This window comes from Borostomias antarcticus (genome assembly GCF_949987555.1).
Source record: "Borostomias antarcticus genome assembly, chromosome: 19".
Taxonomy (NCBI): domain Eukaryota; kingdom Metazoa; phylum Chordata; class Actinopteri; order Stomiiformes; family Stomiidae; genus Borostomias; species Borostomias antarcticus.
Window position 1 is genome coordinate 11,452,984 of NC_140252.1, and position 19,523 is coordinate 11,472,506.

General features: G+C 45.8%; 1 protein-coding gene across 1 annotated transcript in view; it reads right to left on the bottom strand.

Moving 5' to 3' along the window:
- clvs2 (clavesin 2) overlaps positions 1 to 19,153 on the bottom strand; it is a gene marked incomplete at both ends in the record, with an annotated part of 23,749 nt that extends 4,596 nt beyond the window's left edge. Inside the window, 2 exons of the mRNA XM_084453613.1 lie at positions 17,945 to 18,119; positions 18,765 to 19,153. Coding sequence (XP_084309739.1) covers positions 17,945 to 18,119; positions 18,765 to 19,153 — 564 coding nt within the window. The remainder of the gene's footprint in view (positions 1 to 17,944; positions 18,120 to 18,764) is intronic.
- Positions 19,154 to 19,523: the final 370 nt, after the last annotated feature.

The window sequence follows — 19,523 nt, forward strand, 5'->3', positions numbered from 1 at the left end:
TTGGAGAATGGGCATGAGGACACATGACATAAACAGCACAACCACCATATTCCTTTCCAAAAGCTATAACATACATTTACCAGAATGACCGCTCTGTTGCATATTAGGGCATGCACTGTTTGTGTGCACATTTATGTAACGTCCATTAAGACGGGGGAAGAATTTCATCCAGTTTCTTTGCAGTGACTCCTGACTGAGCCATCCATTGATCCCACCCTCAGGGAGGTGTGTCATTGTGACACGGGGAGCAGATTAGAGTAGTTTGGAGTAAAGTAGAGTAGAATAGAGTAGAGTGGAGCAGAGTAGAGCAGAGCATCGCAGAGAGGAGCAAAGTAGCAAAGCTGAGCTGAGTAGAGTGTGGAATAGAGCAGAGCTGGGCAGGGCAGGAAAGGGTAGAGAGTGAGACAGGGGCATTGCTGTGCAGCGTATGATGCTGGCCTCCATTAAAATAATCCCAGATGCCTCCGTCATAATCGTCAAAATCCGATTAGATCATAGTCTGGCATAACAGGCCTGGCTGTCTGATGATGATGATGACAGACGAGACGTTTATGTCAAAGTACTAATCTGACGGGTTGCACCAGGGTAGGCCTATCCTTGAAGCCTGGCACTGTGGCAGGAAGGAGAGTTCCCACAATGCATCCTGTTCGCTAAGTGATCTTGTTGTTGGGGCGTGTGGTTGCAACAGGCACATCTCAGCTACTTCTGATGCAGCACAACATGTTGACATCCAGCAGGAGAATCAACCCAAACCGAGACACATTTTAACTGTGTGAGTTTAGAAACATTAATGTAATTGCTGCTGACTGCTGAAGGAGAAGGACGTGTTGTCTTCCGCTGCTGCTATAGTTTTATAGTTTATAGTTTATTTTGCACAAGTATTCATAAAAGGTGAGGTAAGAATCCCGATAGGGCTTATTTGAAAACCTAACCCAAAAAAGCAGAAATCATAGAAATTTGATTCAAAATATGGCAAAAAATAATAATTAAATGACAACAAGAATTGGTGTGGAGAAAACAACAACAGAGTGATTATACAGCGAGTATAAGAAAGGAAAATAAAATGCGTACATAAATGAATAAAGTAAAACAATAAAAAAAAACATGCATAAATGAATGAACAGAGTAAAAACAATAAATAGACAACAAAACTATTGATAATTAACTATGGTTGGTGGTATATGGTTTGACTGATGAGGTACCTTTTGAGAGTCTTTTTGAAAGATGTTAAATATACACATTTTTTCAGATAGTCGGGTAATTGATTCCAGAGACGGGGACCTTGATAACGTATGGTGTTGTCCAAGAGTGGTTCTAAAGAAGGCAGTGTGGAGATCAGAAGAGTTTTGGGTCAGGTAGCTGTGGACTTGGTTGTTAGACAGAAATATATGACAGAAACTTGGAGGTAAAAGATTCATTCTTTGTTGGAACACAAATAAGCAAATCTGTTCCAAAATTGCAAGTTTTTGGAACAGAGGGCCTGAGCTCGCAAGTGGTTCAGAAAATGTAACCATTCTAACAAATCGTTTCTGTAATGTAAGAAGGTGTTTGAGGTTTGTTCTGTAAGTGCTTGCCCAGGCTAGATTGCAATAGGAAAGAAAAGGATATATTAAGGTGTAATAGAGCGATATAAGAATCTTTCTGGGTAAGACATTTCTTATCCTGCTGATGACACCAATATTCTTAGCAACTTTGTTACAAATGAATGATATATGTTTTTTCCAGTTTAGGTTTTCATCAATGTAGACACCTAGAAACTTGGCGTACTGCACTCTGACAAGAGAATGATTGGATATACGTATAGACATCTTTATCAAGTGGTATTTTTTTCTTATTCGTTGGTAAGACTAACATATAAGACTTTTTTTTTTAATGTTGAGAGATAATTTGTTTTTTTGGAACCAGAGATGAACTTTGTTAAGTTCAGCATTAGTTTTAGTAATTAGGTCTTCATAATTTCGATCAGACATGAACATATTGGTATCATCAGCAAAAATGATAAAAAAACATGTTTTTAGAAACCAAGAATAAATCATTTACATAAATAATAAAAAGCAAAGGACCAAGAATTCACCTTATTCACCTCAGGTCAGTCTGACGTAATTGGGGGTGCGGATGCGGAAGTGCCCGTTGACTTCAATGTTAAAAGTTCACTGTAAAAACACCACTTCAAGAACCCAAATAGTCAAAATAACAGGCTGAATACACTATTGGGGTTACAAACTCATCATTACCAGACTCTGATTGTTTTTCACTGCCGTTGTTTTCGCATTTGGAAATACATGGGAGTGAATGCAGCTGACGGCTAACTATGGCTCATTCACCTCCATGTATTTCCAAACGCAAAAACAACGGCAGTGAAAAACAATCAGAGTCTAGTAATGATGAGTTTGTAACCCAGATAGTGTATTCAGCCTGTTATTTTGACTATTTGGGTTCTTGAAGTGGTGTTTTTACAACGAACTTTTAACATTGAAGTCAACGGGCACTTCCGCATCCGCACCCCTAATTATGTCAGACTGACCAATATGGCTGCCAGGTGAATAAGGCGAATAGAACCTTGCGGTACACCACATGTTAACTTCCGATAGCTAGATTCAGAACCATTCCAAGAAACAAACTGGGGGTGTTGGGGGTATAGAGCTGCTTTGTGCTTAGAAACCCCCTTTTTATCATGAACATCTTATTCGCTTACAGTATTTGGCTTTTTATTTGCTTATTTTATGTTCATTCTTTACTTTTATTTTATCCTGGCCTCAATGTCGTGGTGACTAGCCCTTGGGTTGTCACGTCTCTGTAAAAGCTGTGTCTCCAAACCCAGGACATTTGACGAGCTGCACAGAATGTGAGCAACTGCGTGAGAGGATATCACATCTTGAGAAGAAGATTGAAACGCTGCTCCAAATATGTGACAGCGAGCAATTCATTGACAGAACTGCAGCTGCTACTGCACAAGGTGCTGAGCCTCCAAATGCTAACGGACAGACAGATTTTTATACACGAGATTACACAAAATAGAGGAATTGGCTGAGATACTCCCCTGGATGGACGCTCCTACCGGCACAGCATCGGCGCAAGACCGAAAGAAGCATCAACTCCAGCCAGGCCTTGGTCTGACGTCGCCCGCCATAGAAGCAAATCCAGCAAGAAACTAAACAAGAGAGCACAAACGCCCGCTCCACCACCTCAACTCTCATTGCAAAACAGGTGCGATCCTCTGAATAACGAAATGTGTAAGTTAATCGCACCACCACTAGCATTAAGGCTAGCCAAAACCCAAGAAATAGAAGAAACAGTGCTAACCTCACACAGATAAGCCAGTCGCTATTCTGATTGGGGACTCTATCACCAGGCAGGTAAGGATGACAGACGCTGAAAATATATCCATGGCTGATACGTCTGTCAGGGAACTAACAGAGCTGCCAGTTATCCTCTCTACACATCCAAGTGATTTGAGAATCATCATCCAAGCTGGGTCTGTGACATTCTGCACAGGAAAACTGGCTCTGAGATCCTGAAAGGAGACCTCTCCTTGCCACTGGAGAAATTGAGTAACTGTCAATCGCAAAATATACTGTATTCATCTCAGGCTCCATTCCAACTTTTGGGAAAGGAAGCTTATCTTTCAGCAGACTCAGCGACCTGAATACATTGCTGACATCGGCATGCCTCAGCCATGGGATAAAGTTTATTGGCAATTTCGATATCTTTTGGAACTGCAGAGATCGCTTCAGACCTGATGGCGTTCACCCAAACATCAACGAAGCCAGAGTACTTAGTGACAGCCTACAGTACATCAAGGACTGTGTCTTGGAATGCCGTTCCCAAACAAGATAGGTGTGAAGGTCACCTGACCCTCTGCTCCAAAAAACCCAAACAAGGTAGGTGTGAAGGTCAGTGCACTCAGGGGAAAAGCTTGTGACTGTCCACCCTCACCTGACCCTCTGCTTCAAAACACCCAAACAAGAGAGACGTGAAGGTCAACGCACACAGGCAGAAAGCCTCTACCCCTCCCTCTGCACCGGACCCTCTGCATCACATCACCCAGGCCATGAGGATGATGCCTCTGTCCCAGGGACCCCAACAACCCCCCTCCCCAAAGCATTCAGAAGACACCATTCAGAAGATGTCTCTGTCCCAACCAGTAACCCAACAATGCCCCTCCCCTCCTCCACCACACTCACCAATCAAGGACTTACTTAAAGCTGCCACGCTGAAGCTCAGTCAAATTGATGAACTACTGCACACCAATAACCACAGACATCATTGTTTATTTTCCACCTGAAATGAGAACTCATGCTACCCCCTTTAAACATGTCAGTGATCTTAAGCAGCCGGTGGCAAGGTCAAACACATCATAGAAATCACAGACCATCTGGTGCCTGTCTTAGGAATCTGAAATGTGTCATTGTTCAGACACGGTCAGCCACCTGTCCTGTCACAGAATCTCTACAGCTGAAATTAGCTCTTTATAATGTCAGATCCTTGTCTAACAAATCCTTTTTGATTAATGATCTGATAACTGAAAATAATTTACATTGCAGGTAATTTATTTAGTCGCAACCTCACTTAACAACTCTACAGGCGTAGCAACACTGATAGAGACTTGTCCTCCAAATTATAATTTTTTTGCAGTTAGACAAAACAAGAAAGGAGACATTTTCTCTACTCGGTTTGCTTGTAATGACATTGACCTGAGTGAATTTACATTGTTTTAATATCTTGCCCGAGCACAAAGCAGAATTACCAGTACTCATCATTACATTATATCGGCCACCATCTGATTTCAATTGGTATCACTAGATATGATAGATTAATCTTGAACGTTCATATTAATAAGAAGGATGACTCCAAAGCTTATGCATCTACTGGACGGCTTTGAACTTACCAAACATGCACAGTAAATGAAGCCACTCATCAGCATAGTAACACTCTGGACCTAGTAATACCAACAGGGCTTAACATTGATAATGTTCAACTGCTCAAACTACATATTTCTGACCATCACTGTGTATTTTTCATACCAACCTAATCTTAACAAAGACCAAAAGAGAAACCTTGGTTCAAAAGAGATTCTGCAAGGCTAAAGCACAGTTCTCCAATATTATGAGATAATTTGAGCCATACAGCTATGAATATGAATGCATGGTCCAAAACCTCCACAGTACCTTGTCAAGTGCTTTAGATACCGTTGCTCTACTAAAGATTAAAAAGAGGTCAGCTGACAGAATCTCCCCATGGTTGAATAATAACATTGCTAATGAAATTAAGAGGCAATGTCGGGCAGCTGAAAGAAAATGGAGGAAAACTAGGCTGTAATATACAGTTAGGTCCCTAAATATTTGGAGATTGACACAATTTTCATCATTGTGGCTCTGTACACCACCACAATGGATGTGGAATGTGCTTTAAGTGCAGACTTTCAGCTTTAATTTGAGGGTATTTACATCCAAATCAGGTGAACAGTGTAAGAATGACAAACAATTTTATACATGCCCCCCACCCTTTTTAAGGGACCAAAAGTAATTGGACAATTGGCTGCTCAGCTGTTCCATGGCCAAGTGTGTTATCCCCTCGTTATTTCATTTACAAGGAGAAGATTAAAGGTATAGAGTTAATTTCAAGTGTGTACTTGCATTTGGAATCTGTTGCTAACAACTCTCAATATGAAATCCAAAGAGCAGTCACTATCAGTGAAGCAAGCCATCATTAGGCTGAAAAATGTAAACAAACCCATAATAGAGATAGCAAAAACATTAGTGTGACCAAATCAACTGTTTAGTACATTCTTAAAAAGAAGGAATACACTGGTGAGCTCAGCAACACCAAAAGACCTGGAATACCATGGAAAACAACTGTGGTGGATGACAGAAGAATTATTTCCCAGGTGAAGAAAGACCCCTTCACAACAGTTGGCCAGATCAAGAACACTCCCCAGGAGGTAGGCGTATCTGTTTCAAAATCAACAATCAAGAGAAAACTTCACTGGAGTAAATACTGTACAGAGGGTTCACCACAAGATGTAAACCATTGGTGAGCCTCAAAAACAGGAAAACCAGATTATGGTTTGCCAAAACATCTAAAAAAGTTCTGGAACAACATCTTATGGACAGATGAGACAAAGATCAACTTCTACCAGAATGATGGGAAGAGAAGAGTATGGAGAATGCAAGGAACCGATCATAATCCAAAGCACCACCTCCTCAGTGAAGCATGATTGTTTCGTGGGCATGTATGGCTGCCAATGGAACTGGTTCTTTTGCATATATTGCTGATGTGAATGCTGACAAAAGCAGCAGGATTGATTCTAAGTGTATTGGGTAATATTATCTGCTCATATTCAGCCCAATGCCTCAGAACTCATTGGATGGCGCTTCACAGTGCAGAGGGACAATGACCTGAAGCAAACTGCGAAAGCAACCAAAGAGTTTTTCAAATCAAAGAAGCGGAATGTTCTGCAATGGCCATTTCAATCACCTGACCTGAATCCAATTGAGCATTCATTTCTCTTGGAAAGCAGGAACTGAAGACAGTTGAAGTAGAGGCCTGGCAGAGCATCACCAGGGATGAAACCCGGCGTCTGGTGATGTCTATTTGCGACGATTTGCGACCAAATATTAAAAATGACAATTTGGTTTATGATTATGTTAGTTTGTCCAATTACTTTTGGTCCCTTTAAAAGGGGGGTACCACATCTAAAATGTGTTGTAATTCCTACACCGTTCACCTGATTAGGATACCTTCAAATTAAAGCTGAAAGTCTGCACTTTAAGCACATATTGAATGTTTCATTTCAAATCCATTGTGGCGGTGTACAGAGCCAAAATTATGAAAATTCGGTTAATGTCCTAATATTTATGGACCTAACTGTATACAAAGAAGCCGTGACTGCCTACAACAAAGCAACACATCTTGCAAGAAAGGATTACTTTTTGAAGATTATTACAGAGAATGCTGTATTATTCTCCACTATAGACCAGTTAATCAACACTGCTCCCCCTCCTCCACAGCTCAGCAACAAGATGTGAAGAACTCACACTGTTCTTCTCACACTGTTCTTCTCACACTGTTCTTCTCACACTGTTCTTCTCACACTGTTCTTCTCACACTGTTCTTCGATAACAAAGTAACATCAATCAGAGCCAGTATTACCTCTTATATAAACATAGACAACCTCAGCAGACCCTGTAAAAAATCCATCCATGGGGAAATTCACATATATCACATTACCAGAGCTATGTAGCTCCTTTTGTACTTGCGTGCTACTGCACTTTAAAAAATAAATAAAACAAATGTTTTCTCCAGTACAATATTTTCTTAAATTGTTGTATTCTACTCGATTTCTTATCTTTATCTTTTATTGTTTTATCTTCCATCTTATTTTTCCTGCTTTTTATTCATTTTATGTAAAAAAAAAATGTTTTATGGAAAGCACTTTGTACATTATCTGTTGTAAAGCACTTTGTGCTGCATTTATTTGTATAAAAGGAGCTATACAAATAACATTATTATTATTATTATTATTATTGTTATTATTATTATAAATGTGAGCAATCAAACCATATTTATGAAGGTTTAGATGAACCCCAAAGGCAATCACAAAGTTAGGTACCTGGGTATTCATAACATCCTGTACAAGTGCATCGACATTGAGGTAGCCTACTCATTCTCCTCTCTTGAAAGATTAGGATGGCCGTGGTTACTTATCTGTTGCAGTAACGGATGTTGAATACAGCTGTTGCTCGCTAGTCATCTCCTCTCTTTCTAACCTGTCTCACTTTTTTTTAATCTTCATTTTAAAATCCGTATTCACCCAGTGTGAAATTTCAGATCACAGACGCGACAACTTTCATAATTGTTTTACACTTTCGCTCCTGACGGGGAAAGAGCCCCCGTGCTGAGATTTCTTCATTGGGGCTGGTGTGCTCATCGTCTCCCCCCCCCACCCCCTCTCTCTCTCCACACCCGGCGTGACCCAGCGCCACTCACAGAACGCAGCAATCAACTCGGGGAGAGCCGACACAGCGAGAATCGGCCTTTCTTTGTCGTGCTAGTTGAGGCGCGAAAGAACATCCTTCTGCGGTTGGTTGACACTCTGCCCGGCTGCTTCTGTACTCATACATTCATACAGTTCAGTCCTTAATAATTAAAAGCTTTCCCAGAGAGAGGGTGGCTTTGTGTAAACCGGACTGAGAGGCTCTCACCTTGGCCGATAACGGCCGTCTTCCGCTGAGAGGACGGTGACTCAACAGCTGAGTCCGGGACCAGACCCCAGCCCACCGCAGCCCTCCAGCCTCTCAGCCCCAGCCCCGGCCTCAGCAGCCCCAACTCAAGGCTCTGCCCCCACTGAACCTACACCCTGACAGCCAGTAGCAGACCAGGGGTCTTCATCTTCCAGGGAGCGCCAAGGGGTGTCCCTAGGGGTAGGACACTTTCCCTGCTCTCTGGTCCCCCCCCCCCCCCCCCCCGCGCTCCCGTACAGCCCCCCCCCCCCTCCCCGGCCCTGCCTCGTGATTTGACAGGCTTGACTGAGAAAATTGCGCCATCCGCATTATATATGTGACTGTGACGGACCAGACCGAACCGTGGCTTTGAGGGGGTTGGGGAGGATCGGGGTGCGGGGTGGGGGGGATGCGTGGATAGGGGGGAGCGCTGGATTGATCTACTCCCCTGGGGTGAGACGTTGAGGAGGAGGGGAGGAGAACAAAAGGGGGGGGGGGGCGGGAGTAGAACGCAATGGTGGGGGTGGGGTGGGGGGTGGGGGGGGGGTTGTAACACAATCAGGCAGGAGAGCCAGCAAGAGGAGGTTTGTCTGGGAACCATCATTTATTTCACTTCCTGTCTGTCACACATGGCTGGGAGAGGGTGAGGTCTGACTGTGTTCCAGGCAGATAGGAAGGCAGACAGACAGACAGACAGACAGACAGACAGACAGACAGACAGACAGACAGACAGACAGGCAGACAGACACACACACACACACACACACGCACGCACGCAGGCAGACAGACAGACAGACAGGCAGACAGACATACAGACAGACACACACACAGGCAGACAGACAGACAGGCAGACAGACACACAGGCAGACAGACAGACAGACAGACAGACACACAGGCAGACAGACAAATAGACAGACAGTCATGCGGACAGACAGAGAGACAGACAGACAGGACATCTCCACAGGACCACCATCAGAGACCAGCTACTCCAGACCTGAGGAGATGGAGGCCAGTGGTGCGAAAAACTCTAAAAAAAACTCTTCATCTCTATGTGAAGACGACGCTGTCTGTCTAAAGCTTGATGAATAGCACATCAGCGATTGACGTTGTGACTTAGTCAGGAAATAGTTTGTGAACTTTTTCTAACCCCAATCATATTGAAATGTGTTTGTGTTTGTGTCGAGTCTAAGGGATCAATAGCTGTCTGGAAGACCATTTTTATTGTAACAGATGAGCAAATAAAGCATCTCTCTAAAAACATTACCGGGAAACAAAATCACAGCTAAACAAAGTAAAGCTGAGGGTCAAGGAGAGGACATGGTGGGCAGATTTGGCTGATGGGACAGCTCTTATAGAGTAATACTGTACCACAGACCCAGAGAGCCCTTGTCAACCACTCTCAGTGAGCACACACACACATACACACACACACACACATATACACACATATACACACATATACACACACACACACACATATACACACACACACACCACACACACACACTACACACACACATACACACACACACACATATACACACATATACACACACACACACACACACACACACACATATACACACACACACACCACACACACACACACACACACACACACACACACTACACACACACACACACGGAGGTTAGAATCTGCCTCTGTTAGTGTGTGCCATTTCACCGGGACTATGACTATCTCAAAGTGATGGAGGCACTCACGTGGAGAGCTCTAAACGGTATGAGCAGCTGGAAATCCAACCTCCCTGTGAAACCAAGCTCCACCTCTTCGACGCCACCATGGAGGCCGTTCTCCTGTATTGTGAGTGCTGGACCCTGAGCCACTCCCTGCAGAGGTTGCTGGACGGATACTACACCACAATGCTACGTGCTGCACTGGACATTAGTCATAACACGCACCTCAGTATTGAAGATCTGTACGGAGAGAGGTCAAGGGTGAGAGGGAAGACAGCAGCAAGGAGAATGAGGCTGGCTGGACACTGCTACAGACACCGTGAGCTTCTGTCCAGCAAGCTGCTGTCATGGGAGCCGTCTCCACGGCGCGGACGCAAGTCGCCAGGACGTCCTACCAAAACATCCGTGGACGTAATTTAGATGCGTGCGCTGGAGTGGAGACCACCGATGAGATCGCCAGGTGTGTGGAGGACCGGGATGACTGGAGATGAAGATGGGCGGCCCGTCTGTGGACGACCCCGATGATGATGATGATGTTGATGATGATACACAACTCTGAATCTCTCTCTCTCTCCCTCCCTCCCTCTCTTTTTTGCTGAATTATATTAAATGTATATTTGTCTTGTTTTCCCCAGCAGATGAAGTCCTGCTCTCATCAGGAGGCGTCATCGGTGAGGGATGAGAGGACCGCAGCGGGGAGAGAGGGGAACATTACTTTAGCGGACCCTTTTGGAAGCAAAAAAAAGGAGAAAAGTGTAGTTTGAAGTGAAGGACTTGTTTCTCTGCTGCCGTCCACTCCAGGCCACTTTGTTAGGGCCACATCTCTCTCTCTCTCTCTCTCTCTCTCTCTCTCCCTGTTATTAAGGAAGAGAAGAGCAAGCACAGGCCTACAGCACTCCTCCTGTATGGAGAGAAAACTGAACACTACATACAGCACCAGTAGAATTCTTCCTACAGTATGCTAATATCAAGATAATGTTACATGCTACAGTGTGTACTGTAAATACGGTGTAGTATTAACACAGCTACAGCTACAGGTATGTAAATACGGTGCCGTCATTATTTGTTCTCTGGTCTCTAGCTGAACCAAACCCCTCCCTTAATCTTTGTATGTGTGTGTGTGTGTGTGTGTGTGTGTGTGTGTGTGTGTGTGTGTGCGTGCCTGTGTGTGTGTGTGTGTGCGTGCGTGTGCCGGACAGTCTCCGGTGCAGGATGGCAGTGGACCTGAACAACCAGATGGCAAACTCAGACTGCCAAGCAGACAGACAGACGGACGAACGGAGGGAGGGAGGGAGGAAGGGAGAAAGAGAGAGAGAGAGAGAGAGAGAGAGAGGCTGGTTCCCATGTGTGTGCCCCACTGCTGTGCATAATCTCTGTCCTCCCAGACTCTTGACTCTTCCTGTAGCTGTATATGGAGAACACAGCTACTGAGAGCGGGCTTTGCCTCTGCAGCACTCCGTGTGTGAACGAACATTCAACAAGAGACAGAGAGGGAACAGCAACAAACCCTTTACCTTGTCCTGCCCTCTCAACTAGTCTTTTAACAGAGAGGTGTCCATGTAGTCTGATAGCCAGACCTATCCCCACACTTCGTTTACGCTGTGCCAGTTCTGGAGAAAGGTCTGGCTGCACTCATTTAGATACAGTAGATAGATAGATAGATAGATAGATAGATAGATAGATAGATAGATAGATAGATAGATAGATAGATAGATAGATAGATAGATAGATAGATAGATAGATGGATAGATAGATAGATAGATAGATAGATAGATAGATAGATAGATAGATAGATAGATAGATAGATAGATAGATAGATAGATAGATAGATAGATAGATAGATAGATAGAGTGGAAAAACGCTGTGCCTCTTTAAACCAATCACAATCGTCTTCGGCGGTTGCTAGGTTGTTGTTGTTTCATGTAGTTTGGATTGAATCTGATTGGGCAGACAACAGATTTCACCGCCCCTGATTGGGCAGTAATAAACTAATGACAAGGCTAGCCCCAAAACCTACATGACAGACCGGAGAGCGGACTAGTGTCCGCGCTACTTTTTCATTTGTCCTTCTCTACATCAACAGGAAGGCTGCTGGGTAGACAGACAACAGCACAGAAACGAACAGTGAGTGAATACAGGTTTGATCCTGGTCACCAGGTCAGTGAGTGAATACAGGTTTGATCCTGGTCACCAGGTCAGTGTGTGGTACTGTACTGTACGGTACTGTACTTTGATCCTCAGTTCCCTCTCCCTCGTACGCCGTTACACACCCCAACATGTGCTTATCTTTGTCTGTGTTTGCCTTTGCGCTCTGTTTACCAATCGTTCCAACAACAAGATATGTGAATGATGCGATGTCACATTGCTGTATTACACTTTCGAGCTGATCTATTGTTTTAAACCTGAGTTGTATGAGTAGGTTTGGACTGCTGCCATTCTTGGCCAGGTCGCTCTTGAAAAAGAGATTTAATCTCAATGGGTCCAAAACCTGGTTAAATTAAGGTTAATGAAATGAAAGAATCCACAGCTCTCAATTCACAGAAACAATAGGGGCACACGTCCTCAGGATTATCAACATGCAGAGAGACAGAGAGAAAGAGAGAGAGACAGAGAGAGCGAGAGACAGAGAGATAGAGACAGAGAGAGAGACAGAGAGAGAGCGAGAGACAGAGAGATAGACAGAGAGAGAGAGTGAGAGAGAGAGACAGAGAGAGCGAGAGACAGAGAGATAGAGAGAGAGATAGAGAGAGACAGAGAGAGAGACAGAGAGAGAGAGAGAGAGAGCCTTGCAGCTGTGTGTGCTGCTCTCCCCCCTCTCTCACCAGCCCCCCTGGGAGGGGGTTTAATAATACATGTGTGTGTGGATGGGGGCCGCGTCAGGCCTGGGATGGGTTATTCATAGAACGGCAGCCGGATCCGGCCAGCGTGGGGCTCTAATGGAGTTAGAGTCGCCGCCGAGGAGGAAGAGGAGGTGGAGGCTGTGTATGACCCCCCCCCCCCCCCCCCACGCCCCCTCCCATCCCCGGGGAGGCTCAGTCGGAGGGTCTCTTTCTACCGCTGTACGGATGCCACCCAAGGAATCTTCCCCCTCACATGATATTCATATAAAACCAGCAAAAAGCAAATCAGAAATGGCTTGGTCCCAACAATGTCTTCATATTTTTCACTCAGTTCCTTGTGTTTAATAGATTTACCAGACAGGCAGTTTTCCTGCCAGCTGTTGTGTACTTAAAACAGCCATAAACGTTTGATGTTGGCGGAGGTTGAGTCAGAGACTCGGGTGTGTGATTAGACAGCTAATGGATATGCAGCTAAAATCACAGGGCCTGGAGGTAACGAGGGGACGAGACACAGTCACAGGGCCTGGGGGTAACGAGGGGGACGAGACACAGTCACAGGGCCTGGGGGTAACGAGGGGGACGAGACACAGTCACAGGGCCTGGAGGTAACGAGGGGACGAGACACAGTCACAGGGTCTGGGGGTAACGAGGGGACGAGACACAGTCACAGGGCCTGGAGGTAACCAGGGGGACGAGACACAGTCACAGGGCCTGGGGGTAACCAGGGGGACGAGACACAGTCACAGGGCCTGGGGGTAACGAGGGGACGAGACACAGTCACAGGGCCTGGAGGTAACGAGGGGACGAGACACAGTCCCAGGGCCTGGGGGTAACCAGGGGACGAGACACAGTCACAGGGCCTGGAGGTAACGAGGGGACGAGACACAGTCACAGGGCCTGGAGGTAACCAGGGGGACGAGACACAGTCACAGGGCCTGGAGGTAACCAGGGGACGAGACACAGTCACAGGGCCTGGGGGTAACCAGGAGACGAGACACAGGCGGAGATAACGGCCACTCGATCAATAGGACCAATCACAAGGACGAACCCACACCGTGTCCTGTTTTAGAGCACTCACCTCGACCTGGTCTGATCGGCCAGTCACATCAAACTTTACTGATACCCTGGGTCAGTGATCATCCCATAAAATAACATTTTATTGATACATTGGGCCAGGGCCAGACACACCAGTCATTTGTCTAGGGAGAAACGAGGAAAGAAAGAAAGGCTAGATTCAAGATGTTTCTCAACCGAGCATCTGGCTTTGCGCGACAACTAATGTCTGGTTGAGTCCAGAATGGAATTGGTCTCTCTGCCTGATTTTAATGCTCTTATAAGTGCAATGATAAATGATTTGGTTGGGACTTGTCATTGTGTGTTGGTGTTTTTGTATTTATTCTGATGTTGTAAAAGTATTCTTCTACAGTATGTTTCCCTGTTGTTTTTTGTTGTTTTGTCCGTAACTTTGTATGCTGTTATGTTGGCCATCTTCCTTGTAAAAGAGATCATTGATCTCAATGGGACTAACCTGGTAAAATAAAGGTTAAATAAATTAAAAAGAATGGGAGATTACCTGCCTAAATCTGAAACACTTCACCAAACCATCATCCTTTTAGGACCCCCTCGAGCAAGATGGTTCATGTCAAGAGGTTTATCCTAATAAATACAATTTCAATGATCCAAAGACCCAATAATTATCCTTCTGGTAGGCTACAACATGGAATGGGAGATCTGCCAAATTCTGAAACACTTTACCCAATCATTCAGAGAAATACCAATATTTTCATCAGGAACTGAGCCAAATGAACATATTTACTCCCACATCAGTCAATTCAAATTACATCTCAGCACACCTACAGAAAACCTGTAACCTGGGGTATGAATACTTAGTGGGGTGCGCCGATGATAAGGTCTAAAGATAGCCTCTCCGAGCACAGTCCCATTTTATCACCTCCTCTGACAATCTCAGCATTAATGGTGATGAGGATTTGTCAACGGTAAATCTGGTTGCGCGAGAGCATTTGAATAATGTGGCCGCCCTTGTTTGTGATTACCATCGATTGCGCGAGCCCGGAGGTAACAGGTTTTAAGGCGGCGACACATCTTGCATGAATTAGCGCTCCCTGAGTTATGTAACGCCGTCCAAACGTTGCCTGTGTTGACGTCTCGGCATGTGAGTGGACGCAGACTGAGAAATAAACATTCAACATTGACTGAGTGCCGCTACTGTGCGTTTCCACTCAGTCTCCGTCCTCTGTCTCCACCGGGCAGGCGGGCACGCTGCTAGGAGCGATTCAAGTGCACCCAGAGATGTCTTTCCCTTACTTCCCTGTGTTCACACTGCCAGGCCCTCGGAGAGAGCGAGAAGCAGACGTGTGTTTCTTTTGTTGAGAGAAGCAGCCCATCTGGAGAGAAGAGGGCATAGCATGGCGGTCGGACAGGTTGCCACGGAAACTCCGTGTGGGGTGGGATGGGGAAGGAGGGAGGGGGGCGGGGCCAGGCGGCGCTGGCTGAGTTGTGATTGGCTGCCGAGCACGGGCTCTCTAGACTTAAAAGAGGGACAAAAGACATGCGAGAGACAGAGGGAGGGGGAAGGAGGAGAGAAAGATATGGGGGTGGAGAGTGAGAGATGATGGAGGGACAGAGAGAGAGAGATGTGAGAGGAATGGGTGGGAGGAGCGAGAGCAGATCAGGGCGAGAGAGGGGAAGAGAAGAAGAGAGAGAGGGAGAGAGAGAGAGAGAGAGAGACAGAGGGAGAGAGAGTGAGAGAGCAAACAACAGAGATAAAACAACAAAGCATGGCTTTGGGGAGACCAACAACAGGGGTTCTTTCAAGCGTTTGTTTCTCCGCATTGATTTTGACAGGAATACCCTCCACCAAGCAAGACCTGATTCCTCTGCCCATGGACAGTACACCAATACACAGATGAATAGATGTTCTCCAGCTTCCTCAACAGGAACAATATAATAGGTCTGTTTGACAGTTTGACGTCGGCATGTAGACTTACACTGAGGGACTCACTCCCTCGTTACATCGCTGGTTCATGCTCTGTTTCAGCGCGAGTTGCTGTTTCTCCCGCTGTGAGGGCATGAAATGGCAAAGACTTTCACAGCTGGAATGCATCATGGTAGCCTGCGCCAGCCACCCATGTGTAACAACGAAAAAATGTCTTACGGAGTACACATACGCACGTGCACACACACACACACACACACCAGAGAAAATAACTGTTGACTCTGCCGCCGATTCGCTCAGCAGGCTGTGATTAGTTGTATTCTCTCTTATGTACTGTTCAGTATTCTGAGGTGACAACCCAACAGCTCCTTCCTCCATGGGGTTTGCGAGCTGCAGAATCCATAGCGTGGGTGACTAATAGGCACCATCCATTATTCACAGTCTGTGTCGGGGAGAGCCAGAGGACTGTGCTATGACCTCACCGCTGGCCTGCAGTGAAGTACAGGCGACATAGAGGCAAAATACGCATATGTCTTAATTATTACATTAAATTAGTATTAATCTCCCAGGAACACAGTTGAGGTGCATCGAAAGGCAATGTTTAGACTTGCCTTGTGGTTTCGTGCGGGTCTTATGACATAACTGTGCTCTGTTAAACTGAGTAACCTTTCATGCACCACGGTTTTGCAGTCAAGCAGCTACTACATAAGGCCCTTACACACTGCCCCCAACAATGACCAACAAACACCAACAAGGCATAGCACACCGCCCAACAGAACACAACTGTTGGCTGTTTGTGTTTGTTGGTCGTTATTGGGGCAGTATGAATTGGCCTAATACAGAAAACCATTCTAGAACTAACTAAACATTCTGTTCTAAACCTGAATGAGGATCTCTAATAGGAATTGGCTGACAAAACTGCAAGGACGCTGAGAACAACTTTCCTTTCATGCGTTCTGTTGGAACATCAAGGCATCCCATCTCAGGGTGGGTTGTTTTGGCCGGACACCAGTGCAGTAAGGCCCTGGCCAGTGAAGCAGCCAGGGCTCCGTAGGGACAGTGCTGCTTCTCAGAACCAGGCCATTAAGTCTGATTGACTCAGGCAGAACTAATGCCCCGGCCTCATTCTCTGCATCATCCGTCTGCTTCCATCAGACAGAACCAGACACTGGGCTGGAACCGACCGCCGGTGATCAAGATGTAAATGCCATTACTCATCTATGCTGCAAGTGCTGCTCCTCTCCCTAAGCAAAGCTCTCGAGAGGTTTCTCGGAGTCCAGTTTGATTGCTACGCAGGAGAGGTGAAGAGGTGGAGAGGGAGAGACGTATAGAGCTGGAGAGAGAGCTGGAGAGGTAGAGAGATAGAGAGCTGGAGAGGTAGAGAGAGGTGTGGGGGAAGTGAGATCGAATGACGGAGAGGTGGAGAGGTAAAGGGATGGGTACCTCTTTCTTTGCATCGGAAAATACTAAAGAGCCACACTGACACTTCATCGTGGAGACCGAGAAAGCACCTGACCCTCTGCTCTTGTTCTCGGCAGCCTGGGTGCTGCTGCATGCGGCAGGGATCGAACCCCGGGTCTCCCGTTCCCAAGGCCCAAGTCTCTGCCATCAGACCAAGACGATGGGGATATGGGCCTGGGTTGCCTCTAGCCCTAGATGTTAGCCCTAGCATCTAAGCCCTCGATGTTCAGAACACTAGAGGCATTGCAGACTGAGCAGCGGTTTGTAGTCTGAGAGAGATAAGCAAAGTTCCTAGCTCAACATTAACCGCGCCTCCAGTCAAAGGTGTACAGAAAATCTCCAAGACCAACGAAAAGGCCAACCTCCGCTGGTGAGATTCCTATCAACTGTGGAGCTCCTCTTTACATTACTGTACATTACAGTCATTTAGCAGACACTTTTATCCAAAGCGACTTTCAGTAACTACATTTAACGTAGGTAGTCAGTGTACTACTGCTCGCCAGAACTCACAAGTGCATCTCCTTTCTAAACAAGTGACGAAGAGTATAATGTAGTGCTGAAGACAAAGTGCATGAGTAGCAAAACATAAATACAATAGATGCTTGTGGAGCTCCATCATGTTTCCTGCAGCTAGATGCTTCTCGAACATCTGGCCGTAACAGAGCACCTGACCCTCACAGAGATCCTGACCCTTATAGAACAACTGATCCCATAGAGCATCTGACCGTTAGCATCTGAAGGTTTAAAGAGCTCGTGGAAATCGAGGTTACCTGTAGGCCCTCTATGGCCAGTCTCAGCATGCTGGGCGTGAGTTTGGAGGCTTGTTTGAAGGTGAAGTTGCTCCAGTCGATGATCAGGACGAACCCGTTGACCTGCAGCTCCGGGTCCTCTATCATGGACTCCAGTGACAGCAGGATGGCCCTCAGGATGTCCACAAACGTGTACCTGGGGGGGAGAGAGAGAAAGACGGACTGTGGAGAACATTTTTGAGATTGCAGACAGATAGGATATGAGGGGGGGACTATAGAGGACAGGAAGAGGGGGACACATTAGGTCAGGCCAACAGATAATAACCAACATGCCCAAGACTAGAGTGAAAGAGGGAGAGGGGAGAGAGAGATGGGGAGAGAGAGAGAAGGACAGAGAGAGAGAGAGAGAGAGAGAGAGATCTAATACCTAAATGATCTGTTGACCTGTTGGGCTTTGGTCACATTATTCTATTGTCTGTGGGGACGTCGATAAAGAGAGACAATAGACCTTGCCATTACATAATACAACAATTCATTGTATTTAACCTTTATTTAACCATGCAGGTAAATTAAGAAAAAATGGCATGGATACATTAAGTAGACTGAGCAATGCTTTTTTTCGCACCCCTATGCAACTTTTATGAATGTATCTGTGTGCATATTGTTGAAATCTTCGATCTTAGATTTTATGGGCTGTCATTGGACCTTAACAAAAAATGTTTGTAAATATGAATGTTTGAACGTGTGTGTGGAGTTGAAATAAACACGCAACAGCCCACGGTCTATCGAGAGTGGTCCTGAAAGGACAGCGACTCCGGCGTCGCTACAGATGTTATCCTACCTGCTTTGGTCCCAGTTCGCCGCGAACAAAACCAGTATTTTTCTCCCGTATCTGTCCAAGTTCGATAACACGCCGGGAAATCCGTCTTTGAGAGCCTGTTTGATACCCGGGTCTGTCGGTTTGAGGTTTTTGAACATATCCAAATTCTGCTGCCGGTATTCGAAGTACTGGGCCAACAGCCGGAATGCCTCGAAATGGTTAAACTTCCGCGCTCTGAGAAACCGCAGGATGAATGGATCATCTGTCCTGAGAAAACCGATGTCCGGACGAGTAATGATCATGTCTCGGACCTCCTGGATGTCCTGGTGGAGGGTGTCCGGGTTCTCTTTCAGCTCCACCTTGGCTTTCTCCAGCGTTTCTGGGGACAAGCCAGCCTGCAAGTGAGTCATCGTCCCTGGCTCAACTGGCACGGCTGAACGGGCCGCTAATGGAAGGTAAAATATTACAGTGAGAAGATACCGAGGAGAGGGGGGGATATCAACTATGGATGAGTCACGCGCAATATACCTTTTCAGCTGAGAAGAAGCTTTCTGATAAAAACCTGACTTATGAGGCCTGTGTGCCTCCGTGTAACACGAGCTGCTGTTGACTTTCTGGACATCGCCATTTGAATCCCACCTGTATCTGTTGCGTTTCACTTGAGTCTTTTTTAACTTTCCGTTAATTTGTCGACACTCAGATTATTGTTCTCCCAATCCACCCAACGTTTGTTGTTTATAAACTGACCAAGCTCAGCTACCAATTGCATCTGGCTTGACG